The sequence below is a fragment of the Hippoglossus hippoglossus genome, chromosome 7, assembly GCF_009819705.1.
Source record: "Hippoglossus hippoglossus isolate fHipHip1 chromosome 7, fHipHip1.pri, whole genome shotgun sequence".
In the NCBI taxonomy this organism is placed as follows: Eukaryota; Metazoa; Chordata; class Actinopteri; order Pleuronectiformes; family Pleuronectidae; genus Hippoglossus; species Hippoglossus hippoglossus.
In genome coordinates this window covers 14,804,917-14,817,000 of record NC_047157.1, presented here as the reverse complement: position 1 = coordinate 14,817,000, position 12,084 = coordinate 14,804,917, and the positions used below count along the sequence as shown (strand labels likewise).

At 41.2% G+C, this 12,084-nt stretch overlaps 1 protein-coding gene across 1 annotated transcript in view; it reads left to right on the top strand.

Annotated features, from left to right (window-relative positions):
• Positions 1-10,729, top strand: part of cacnb3b (calcium channel, voltage-dependent, beta 3b) — a 23,395-nt gene extending 12,666 nt beyond the window's left edge. The window contains exons 2-14 of the mRNA XM_034590844.1: positions 1,111-1,230; positions 1,350-1,472; positions 1,578-1,699; positions 1,915-1,967; positions 2,391-2,410; positions 2,602-2,682; positions 4,823-4,881; positions 5,088-5,188; positions 5,309-5,460; positions 6,499-6,594; positions 6,717-6,887; positions 6,975-7,026; positions 7,129-10,729. Coding sequence (XP_034446735.1) covers positions 1,111-1,230; positions 1,350-1,472; positions 1,578-1,699; positions 1,915-1,967; positions 2,391-2,410; positions 2,602-2,682; positions 4,823-4,881; positions 5,088-5,188; positions 5,309-5,460; positions 6,499-6,594; positions 6,717-6,887; positions 6,975-7,004 — 1,128 coding nt within the window. The 3' untranslated portion in view covers positions 7,005-7,026; positions 7,129-10,729. The remainder of the gene's footprint in view (positions 1-1,110; positions 1,231-1,349; positions 1,473-1,577; positions 1,700-1,914; positions 1,968-2,390; positions 2,411-2,601; positions 2,683-4,822; positions 4,882-5,087; positions 5,189-5,308; positions 5,461-6,498; positions 6,595-6,716; positions 6,888-6,974; positions 7,027-7,128) is intronic.
• Positions 10,730-12,084: the final 1,355 nt, after the last annotated feature.

Genomic DNA, 12,084 nt, shown 5'->3' with positions numbered 1-12,084 from the left:
CTGGTGAAGTTTACGTGCGAATGACCATCAAACACTTTGCATGTGATTTTAAATGTGCCACATGTGAAGTTATTGTTAATGTAAAGATGTTGAGTGGTGACTGTAATTGGGATTCAATTCGTTTTTTGATTATTTTCCATCACAGTTTTGATGTGTTTCCAAAAAGAGCTTTATTTGTTTTTTTTAGAACATCGATGTTCTCGTTTTTGCAAATCTTTTGCAATTGTTTTGGTTTTTTCTAATTGAATTTGTATGTGATGCTATTTTTGTGATTTGGAACTGAATTTTGGAAAATACTGTTTGTGTTTTCTTATTTACTTACTTCTTACTTTCAACATTTTATAATGTCCCAGCTTTAAAAAGATATGCCCACTGAGGTAAAAAAAAGTATCTAATTAAGGATAATTGTGCTTTGACACCAGATGATTGCAACAAACTTCAAAGTTTTACTCTATCATAAACAATAATATTTAAAAAATGGTCTCTCTCACAAAAGTCGGCTGATGTCTGGGCGATTGAAACTCTGAGGCTGGTTTTGAAAATGTTTTCAATTTCAAAAAAATACATTTACCTTTTTAAATTCGGATTTACAAACTTTGAACTCAAAATGTAGCCTGTAATTAATATTGTACCACATTATTTGTTGATACAGACCAATCTGGATGTTATTGAAGCTGGTTGAAAGCTTGATTTTGCAGTAGCATCTTGTATTATCAATAGTTTTTTACATCTCAGTTTATTCTCCTTGAAGACTCTGGGCCGGTTGAGTGGATGAATAGACACCAGGACTCCTCTGGTTGTTGGTGTTGTTGCAGTGCTCACGCACACGTTCCCCTGAGAGGGCTGCTTTGGAAAGCTGCTGTAACTTGCAGACGGGGTCACATGACTTCAGGAAAGGAAAGGCAGGTTTAGAGGGAGGTTGAATGAGGAGAACGGCATGGGGGACACAGAGGGAGATGTAGCAGGTGATTTGTTTGGAGCTCCATCGACGCCATTTGCAGTTTCTGTATCGTGAGTTATACTGAACAATTGTTACAAGGTGTTGAATTGACTGTACTGTATTGATGTGGATTCATCTGGTTTTGACCCTCCTCTCCTCCTTTCCTCCAGGGTTCAGCCGATTCCTACACTAGTCGACCCTCTGATTCCGACCTGTCCCTGGAGGAGGACCAGGAGGCGTCTCGGCGTGAAGCCGAGCGCCAGGCTCAGTTGCAGCTGGAGAGAGCCAAGGTGAGAGTGCAGGGGTCAAAGATCAAAGCTTGCTCTTAAATTCACCTTCAGTTGCTGAGGAGCCCTGTGCAACATAATGATTCTTACGTATCACATTCATATATTTTGCCTTTCAACAGTCTAAACCAGTAGCATTCGCAGTGAAAGCCAATGTGAGTTACTGTGGAGCCCTTGATGAAGACTGTCCAGTCCAAGGTGCTGCTATCAACTTTGAAAGCAAAGACTTTCTGCACATAAAAGAGGTGAGCGGTCTGCAGAAACAAGACATCATTGTCACTGGCCCTCTCATATGTAGACTGTGATCCATGTCATGTTTGTTGCACAAGATGTGTTTCGCTGTCTTGCAGAAATACAACAATGATTGGTGGATCGGTCGGCTGGTGAAGGAAGGGGCAGACATCACTTTCATCCCGAGTCCAGTCAAACTCGAAGCCATGAGGATAAAACATGAGCAGAAAGCAGCAGCAAGGTCAGAGGTCACACCGCTCTGAGAGATCAGAGACTGTGTCTCTGTTGGCCTAATTCTTCAAGCTTTCTGTCGAGCACACTCTTTGAAAACTTTTTTTTTTTTGGTACATAACAAGTTCTTGCTCATGTGTTGCTCTGTTTTCCAAATCCTCCTCTCTAAATTGCCTCCTGAGGGGATTTGCGCATAATGAAGCTTTGCATTATGTTTCTCCACAGGAAAGGAGGTAACGCTTCATCCGGAGGCTGGAGGTCCACCCCGCCATCTGCAGGTATGAGTGAGACTGGAGGAGTCCTGCTGCTGTGTCTGTCTGCTCTGCCTCCACTGGGACTGCATGCTCTCACTGGGTTAGATTTACATACAGGGACTATTCCTGGGCAAAACTGCTCCCTTTAGAAAGAAATGTGTTGTGAAACATCCCATCAGCACTCTGCCTGCAACAGAAAACAAAAGCTTGGGTGAGAAACCATTGAATTAAGATCCTACGTTTACAATCCTACAATTCTATCTTGTGCAGGTCCACAATACAAACGTATAGTTTCTCAGCACGGCATGACATGCATGTTTTCTCTGTTAATGCACTTTTGTTGGACCTCAAAACTCAGATATTTTCTGCTGAAGCAATGATTTATTGCCACAGCATCTTATTAGCTTTTCTCCCTCTTGCCTAATGTTTGTTCTGTTTATTCTGAAGCCAAACAGAAGCAGAAACAGGTGCGTTTTGGCTCAGTGTGCCTCCTCCTCTGTGCATCACTTTACATTTTCACAATATTTCTAAGAACACTGTCAAGGAAAGTTCCACACTAATGGCTCGGCACATGGCGAGTGACTAGTAGCCATTCTTTGAACTGCCACTTTACTGTCAGTTCACTTCAACATACCCTGTCTGTTTGTGGTCTGTGCAGACTGAGCAGCTACCTCCATATGATGTGGTTCCTTCTATGCGGCCAGTGGTGCTGGTGGGCCCTTCACTGAAAGGATATGAGGTGAGATGAGCAACTTCACCACTAGATGTCACTTAATTCCACACACTCAACCTTTAAACCAAAATGTCCCAAAAATCATCCCCCCTGACAACCTCTCAATTCTGCCATCCCCTCTCAAACATCCCCCATCCCTTAGGAGAGAGAGTGCTGCATGTGCAGATTAGAATATGTCTGTACGGGTGAGGATCCTACAATCAATGCTGCGTTGGTGGCGGTTAAAGCATCCATAAATATTTTACTGTCTGCAGTAGACAGGCAGGATTCAGACACTTTTACTGTGCACGTCCATATAATGAGCACACAGTTCACTCCTGCAGGGGAGTTGTCCCCCACACCCCACTCTGGCCGCCATTATCCCATTAACACTGATACTAAACACCACATTCAGATCCTGATGAAGTTATATCACACACACACACAACAGGAATCTTTGAGTGATAGAGAACTGCGAGTCTGCCCCGTTATATATGTGACGCATATAGGATAAAGTGTATAAAAGCACATTGCACTTGAACTCGATTCATCTTGGACGATGTCTGTTTCCAATGAATCTTGAAATGAACATGTTGAAATGTGAGGCGTGTAATTGAACAGAATGTCTTCAACATTTTCTCTCTCTGCCTCACTCTCTCCTCTGTGACTGTGCAGGCTGCGTGCCAAGCTGTGTGTGTGTGTGTGTGTGTGTGTGTGTGTGTGTGTGTGTGTGTGTGTGTGTGTGTGTGTGTGTGTGTGTGTGTGTGTGTGTGTGTGTGTGTGTGTGTGTGTGTGTGTGTGTGTGTGTGTGTGTGTGTGTGTGTGTGTGTGTGTGTGTGTGAAATATTCATGTATCACTCTGGTGATGTGCTTTGGGGATGCTCCTGTGGCGAACCAGCCTGCCTCCCTCTCTCTTTCCCTCACATTCTCTCCCCCTCTTCTTTGTCTCTCGTTCATTTTTTTGCTCTCAGTCGCTCTCTATTGTTCTTGAATATATTCTCTCACTCTTCCTCACTCTCTTCCCCCTCGCTCTGTTTCTCTCTGTTGCACGGTGGAGGAGCAACACCACTGTGCGCTTCATACCCTACTGCGAAGGCCATCCATTTTTCAGGACTGTTTGAAAATAGACTGATTCGCTTCACCCTCACAGTGCACATGCAAACATACATAAGCAAACACATGCACTCCAACTGTATCCGTGTCATCCATGATGGTGCTCATTGCTGTCTGTTCGTAAGATGCCAACGTTGAAAATGGAAGTATTTAATATATACTTTGCCCTGTTATACTGTGCTTAATGTGAAAAAAGGTTCTGGTGCCACTACTTTGGGGGCATTTTGGCCCCGGTCGCTCTTTTAAAAGAGATAATATAAATTTCACAATCTACAGTAGTTCTGTGAAGCACTCGAAAGTCAAGGCAGCTCTTTCTCTGCCTTTCATATTTATTAGCAGTATGTAAACATTGATAAGATAACTGTGAGCCATCCAAAAGTTTGTGCTAAGCCTGGTAAAAAGCAAACATATAGTAAATATATAAATCATTATGTATTTGGCAGCTGTGGGTAAGAAGGCAGAGAAGGTTATCCAGTGCTATTCAATAAAATATGTCTTCAGAGGACAAGTTCCTGAGCTGAAATTGTGTAATGTGTTTAAAAAAAACATTCATTAAATGTTTATATCATAGACTTGTAAACATGACTGCTCCCCAAAAGTGAAGCCAAAGTGTCTTGATCGCCATCTAGTGGCTGGCTGTATCATAGGTGATAGGTGACTCCCACCTTCTCCATGTCAATGGATGGGACACGGACCAAAATAAAAGTCAAAGTACATGTTTAGATGGTTTCTCTCAATTTAGTTATTTCTTATGTTCTAACATAAGTACAGTTCTGATGTATATTCACGTGGTAGGTTTGAATATAAGTTTGATTTGAATTAGTTATTTCAAGATGTAAAAATGCTGTGAAACATTATAATTGAGACTGTGCATGTATCGGGCGGGACCTCGGCTCCATCCTCTGATCTCTACTGCACAGATGGTCCTGGTCCAAATGCGCAAGATGGCGGCGTTAATACTTTGACTTCATGTCTGGATAGTTGGAGGAAGTGGAGACGTGTCGTCCATCAATGTAGGGCTAAGTGTCTCCTCATTCTCCTATGTTTCACCCAGGTGACGGACATGATGCAGAAAGCCCTGTTTGACTTCCTGAAGCACCGATTCGATGGCAGGTGGGTAATGCTGTGTGTGTTGCTCAGTGTACAGCTCAGTGTACAGTAACTCTGCAACATGAGCCACAGGGCTGCTCGTGCGGATTCTGCCTATCACATTCTCATGGTCGATAGGACACACAATGATTTATTTTTAGAACAAGTTCATCTCCTCCTTTGAAATGGAACAGTTGTGGATGTGATGTGATACGACGCTTCGTCTTTAGGATCTCTATTACACGGGTGACTGCTGATTTGTCACTGGCGAAGCGATCGGTGCTGAACAAGAAGGCCATAATGGAGAGATCCAACACACGCTCCAGTCTCGGTGAGTCTTTGATCCTTTTTTCCTAAATAAAGATGAATACCTGCTAAGAATAGACGCCTCTGTGATAAACTCGGTGATGTTGCTCAGCTGAACGTGTCTCTTTCTTTGGTGTGTTCACAGCGGAGGTCCAGAGTGAGATAGAGAGGATCTTTGAGCTGGCCAAGTCTCTGCAGCTGGTCGTCCTGGATGCAGACACCATCAACCACCCAGCGCAGCTTCTCAAGACTTCTCTGGCTCCCATCGTCGTCTACGTCAAAGTGTCCTCGCCTAAAGTAGAGCACAATACACATCAACCCCACTAAGACAGTCATTCAACGTTTTCGTCGATATGGTTGTTCATTATTATTGAATTCAGAGGCAAAAGAGTGGGAGGATCAAATTTTGACATCTGCTTTATCATTTTGGTTGTTTAGTCAAGTGGAAAAAGTCAAATATTTGAATGCCCCCGCGCAGGAGAAAGCCAGTGGCCAGAGGCATTATGTTTTCTGGTTGACCGTCCGTCCCATTCCTGTGAACGCGATGTGTCGAGAATGCCTCCAGGGAATGTCTTCAACTTTTGTTCAGTTGTAACTCGGACTAAGATTTTCAGATAAAGTGATTATGTTTCAATGGTGGAAGGTCAAAGGTCACAGGGAGACCTTTGACCTTCCACCATTGAAACATAATCACTTTAGAGAAAAAAGTATGTGATCAAGAAAATGTGATTTACCTTTTTTGACATTTCATTAATTGAATGCTTAACTAGAATGGTACTCAGTAGAATGCATACCTCCACTGAGGCTCAACAGTTTCTTTAAATCCAAACCAGCTGCACAATATTGATCACACTCATAGATGTCAGTCCCCTAAATATGTCTACATATTAGTTTTTTCATTAAGATTCATACATTATTTTCTGACAAATAAAAAAAAGCCCTATCTCTTGTTCTGGATTTGCCCCCCTGATCGGTATCTGCATGAAATTCCTTCCCCTACCCACACCGCATCCTTCCACCAAGTTTTGTGGTAATCTATTCAGTAATATTCATGGAATGCTGCTAACTCACAGACAAACAAACATATACCATATTTTATTACTCATAATGGCTTGGTTCTATACTTTGCACCTCCTTACAGGCTGAATCGAGCTTTAAATCTCCACATTAAAAGTGAGATATCCGTGTTCTGATCGAAATGATAAACCATGATGCTCTCACTCTATAGGATTGAATAAAAGAAGAAACTAATAATGAGGGGAATGAAATTGTGTATGATAACCTTCAGTCTTTAATCGTTTTTAACTGCTCGGCTCTCTTTGTCTCATCCCACAGGTTCTTCAGAGGCTGATCAAATCTCGAGGGAAGTCACAAAGCAAACACCTCAACGTTCAGATGATGGCAGGGGACAAGCTCGCTCAGTGCCCGCCTGTATGTCATTCTTTACACTTCACTCTATTTAAAATGCTGGAATTCAACAGGGATCTTTTAAGGACACAGAGTGGTGTAACCTCTCTTTCTTATCTCTCATGTTCATTCCTTTGACTAATCAGGAGATGTTCGATGTCATCCTGGATGAGAATCAACTGGAAGATGCTTGTGAACACCTCGCAGAGTATTTGGAAATTTACTGGCGGGCTACGCATCTCCCCTGTTCCGCCCCTGTTAACCCCCTCCTGGACCAAAGTGTGATCACCCCTCCCTCAGCTAACTCCAGCCAACAGGTAAGATGGATATTCAACTAATGCTCCTTTAACATTTTGGCTGCATTATTATTTACACATTTTCTTCCTCCTGTGTCCATACTCTAGTTCTCTGAGACTCAAGAGTTGATAGAATGATCACTACCACTGACAAAATGAGGTGAGAAGAAATCTGCTTTTCTTTTTTTCTTTTTCTGCTGGGTTCTGGTACTGGTAATGTTTTCTCTAATTAATCGTGCCTCCTGTTCCTCTGCGAGAGCAGCCTGTGCTGTCGGCTGGGAGTCAAGACTAGGACGTCATAGAGCACAGGGACCAGGGCGCCACCAGGGGGCAGCAGCTGCCCTCACCTCTCCAAATCCAGCTACCACCTTCTCTGGCCACACCTGTACGGCAAAGAAAAGAACAGGAGCAGAGTCCCTGGAGAGGGAGAGAGCAGAAGGTTGGCTATCTGGAGGAAGAGTAGTCACAAGAACAGGGAGAGGAGGAGGAGGAGGAGGAGGAGGAGAAGATCTGACCGGTGCCGAAGGAGCCTCCGCCTCACTGCTGCCCCCTCAGCAAGAGCTCCCTGCTCCCACTGCCATGTGACAACTCAGGGCCGCTTTCTACTGCTGCACGCGTACTGGTGATACAAACCAGTACAGCAGTGCAGCCCCTGCACACCACCTCCCCCACCCCTCACTCCCCGTCTCACCCTGACATCGACCTTGTTCCTGATTCCCTACTTTCACATCGGATGTCACATCCTGAGCTAGCCCATCCGTGTTTAGACGCCCAGAGGAGGCCGTCTCAGACACAGATCGGCTGATTCAGCTCACACTGTAGACAAACTGCACACCTGTGAAGTCAGAGTATGTTAGCAAATGTTACTGTAGCACAGCAGAGCTGTCAGTAAAACACACAACACAAACATGCAGTTTAACAACTTAGGGTTCCCCGGGTTTGTGGAACAACCTGACTTCCCTCTCTGACCAAAGAGAGCAGAGAGTTACAGAAATCCAGTTCTGTGTGTCTTCCATCTCTTAAGTTCTCTGTGAGCTGTCACTCCAGTTTTACCAATAGTTTCCTCTAAGGCACAGTTGTTTCTGTCAGTCTCCTCCTTTATAATCACGTCTCTCATTGTTTTCCAGTAGCCTTTTAAAATGATTCTCTTTATTGATTGAATTTGTTTACAGTTACCATGTATACCACTATCTAAATATCTGAGCTGTCAGTAGCTGATAACATGTCTGTACACAACAGTGATGCAAACCCACGCACGACAAGCACAGAGATGCACATCGACAGTGGGTCCGTGCATCTTTTGTCACAGCTGTGAATGTATGAATGGCTTAGAAAGGATTATTTACAATAACTGTGGTTTATGGTTGGGGGGAAATCATACAGTAGATCAAGTAAAATGAAAATCCAATTAAATATGTAGCAAAAAATAATAATTCCAAAGTCACATAAAGCTTCAAATGGGATTTAATCCAATCACATTAAACTGATCGTACAGTACGTAGAGTATTATTTCTTCTTTCTGGTACATTTTGATCCACTCAGAAATATAAGTTGTTACATAAACAGATATCAAGGGATTCACTCATATTTAGCACATGTGTGAATTACTCCAGAAGAGAAGAGATATATCACATGTCAGATTTTCAGGTCGTGTTTTTCAGTTTTGAAGTCAAACCGAAAGATTTAAAGCAGGACTACTGCTCTGTCCTGAGTAACTTCACTGTTAAAACTCATCATGTTATGTTATGTTGATCTTCAGTTTTCTAAGTGGACTGGAAAACACCTCATAGAGATAATTTACAGAAAGAGTTCCAAAGAGTTTGTCGTTATTTGTTGTTGATACCATATCAGATGTGATATAATTTACATTACACTTCTACTCAGTGGTGTAGTGGTAGGTCGAACAGTGGATGGACCATAAACTCCTCTTTTCTCTTTTAATGGTATAGTTGGAGATCTTTACAATTGAATTGCTCAGTGGCAAAGATGTACCTGTGACACATCCACACTGTGGTGAGGGAAGTACTTTAACATAATACTGAGGTAGAAGTACAAATAAATAGACAAAAATGGACTCAAGTCAAAGTAAAAGTTCTACATTGGTTTATATTTATATCTACTCTAAGTAAAAGTAAGAACTTGCTTTTAAAATACAATTACAGTATTAAAAGTAACTTGCCGAGTGTGGCTTATTCTTTTATGCAACAGTCTACTATATCATTGTGGCTGAGTCTCGGCGGTGTTTCTTCACAAGTGATGCTACTGCAGCAGGAGGCGGGGTCTAATGTTACCTGCCCGTTCTGATTGGATCAGTGGACCAATTCTACTCTTGCTATTGATTACTTTAAAATATAAAAAAACAATGTGACCGTGTAAGGCAGTGCATTGTAAACATTTAGTGGAGTAGAGAGTAGGGATATGTGCGGATGTATGTAATGCAGTAAAAGTAAAGACACTTGAAAAATGTACTTAAGTACAGTAACTAAGTAAATGTACTTTATTACATCCCACCACTGCATTTCACCCTCCACAATGAAACTGTGCGAACAGCTATTGACACACATCGACACACTGAAAGAGTTAACTCCTCACAAGACTGATAAATAATTTAATTGTCTTTTGGCACAAACAGTACTGCAGGCTTATAAGTACATGGCGAGCGCCCTCTGGTGGTATATTTATGTCATTATTAGAGGTCTTATATGCAAACAAACTGCAAGAGAAACATTAAAAGATACATAAACACATATAAGGAACATGTACAATTTCCAATCATGAGTCAATTTAAGTTTTGCCAAACTTTGCAAAGCCATCGATAATCTCTTTAACATTTATTTAAGCATCTTTGCCTCCATTTCATGTTTCACGCTGCTCACCAAAATAAACGCATCCCAACTGCATCTGCTTTCACCATGTACAACTATAGAGCTCGGCTAACAACATACCACACATGTAAATGATACAAAGTATGTGCATGACATATTGTATTCCTGTTTCATCAGAAGGGCTTTTTAGGACCATGCTCGCATTCACTTTTTAACATAACATAACCAATCACCCATTATCACAGCTTAACTGTACATAGTGTATATTCAATATGCAGATATTATTATTATTATTATTATTAATATTATTATCAAATTGCACAGAAACAACAAATGCCGACAGGAAGTAGAAGGGTTTTAGTCACTAATCTTTATGCAGCGCCTCAGAGAGCATGTTGTTTATATGTATTTTTCCTCTGTTTTGAGAATGATGCACTGCAGTTATTTAGGACCACCGTACCGAACGCTTCCACTGACACCCACATTCATTTCTAAAGGACCAGGTTTGAGCTACATAACTTCTTCTCGACGAAGCATAGAGAGCACAGTACCTTCTTATAGGATTAAAAATCGAAACGACAACAAAAATGATAAATATCAGCTCCTCCTGTCTGCTTAATCTTTATCGCAGGAAATTTCTACAAAAAGGCGAATTCTTCTTTGGACGTCCAAAGCACAATTTTTTACAAGTATCATTTCCTATTTGTGTTTCACTTGCCTAAATTCTGTATGCAATACAAAGTCTAGACACTAGCTGAGACTATCAAGATATCTCCTCAGTTATGATGGGGTATAATTGCACTACTATCATTTATATGTCTGCTTTACGATGCAATAAATGCACTAAATGTTATGCTGTACCCACCTCCAATACTGAACAAGCTGGTCTGATGGTAAACGTTTCCCATGGTTTCTGACAAGTCGACGAGAGGAATGAGATCGAACGGTGTCTGACGATGATGTGTACAGGGTGCATCTTTTGTCTATGCTACATTTGAAAGAAGAGGTGAATAAAAAAAAAAAACATTTAAGTAACATTACTGTGTGTGGTGTTTTTATTTCTCCTCAGTAATTCATCAAACAACCAACAGAGGGCAGAAGTAGGATGTCTTGAGAGTCCTTTAGGTTGTATATGCTTCATGATCCATCACGAAAATCAGACATATCAGTAATGGCTTTTGACTCGTTTTAAACATACAATTTAAAAACAAACAATTTTTGTTTTACCAACTTACCTCTGGTGAATGTAGTGACGTTGGTTTTATTCAGACAGGTTTGTAAGATCTGTCGATTTCTGCCGCCCCAAACTTCATTGTTAACTGTTTTCACTGAAACTATTTTCTACCAAACTTTCAGAGTTACACAAACGCTGTTTCTGGAAAGACACATTGCCATGCTGTTCATTTCAAAACAGTTTCTCTAGAATGTCTTAAGGTCTCGACCTCACTATGTAAAGTGCCTTGAGATAATGTATATTATGATTTGGCGCTATACAAATAAAATTGAGTTTAAAATATAAATTGTGATTGTGTGAACTAACTCTTTGAGTGTTTTCTGGTAACTCTCTTTTGCGTCCTTTTGATATGGGACTGTATTTTATGCTTTGGGCCCCTGAAGTTTTCAACTAATATAAATCAAAATATTACAGCATTGGCCAATATATGCAAGAATGCCTATTATACAGCCGACAACATCCAATATTTGTAATATTTATTGTTACAACTACACAAAATCTATATCAATAGTTGTTACCTGAAATGTATAGTGGAACATTTAGTCCCTTAGTCCCTTTTTATGGGACCCCTACTTATAAAGGTGTGTCTCCCGCATCACCACTCCCCACCACTATTGTTTCATAGGTGAAATGTTGGTCATTCAAATTTTCAGGCCCCACATATGCAGAAAAATATTTTTTCGTAGTTTGGCTCGTTCACTTTCAAAGATATTAATGTTCCAGCCCTTTCCATCATATTTATCACCGCAGTTATTGCTACACTGCAGCGATTACACATACATATACGCAATAGATTCATTCTAACTTTGCCCTAACAGTTTATGGGAGACTCTTTTCAACATGACACTTCCCTCCGGGATGAAGCTATAAAGACATTTTGGGATGAAATTGAAGCTCAGCTGGTGCTCGACCTCCCTCATGCTCTCGCAGCTGAGTGGGAGCAAACCCCTGCAGCTATAGCTTCCAGAATGGATAACAATAACAAAAGTATAAAGGTTGGACTGTCCCAATACTTTTGGCAGCAAAGCTAAACTAAGGTGTTGGCTGTATCTTGGAAAAGGCATCTCCTCACTCACTTAAATTTGTAATGATAGCAAGGTTTGAAATATGTCATTTTTAAACAAAGGGCAAGATGGTGAATATCCCTGGAACTTTGTAA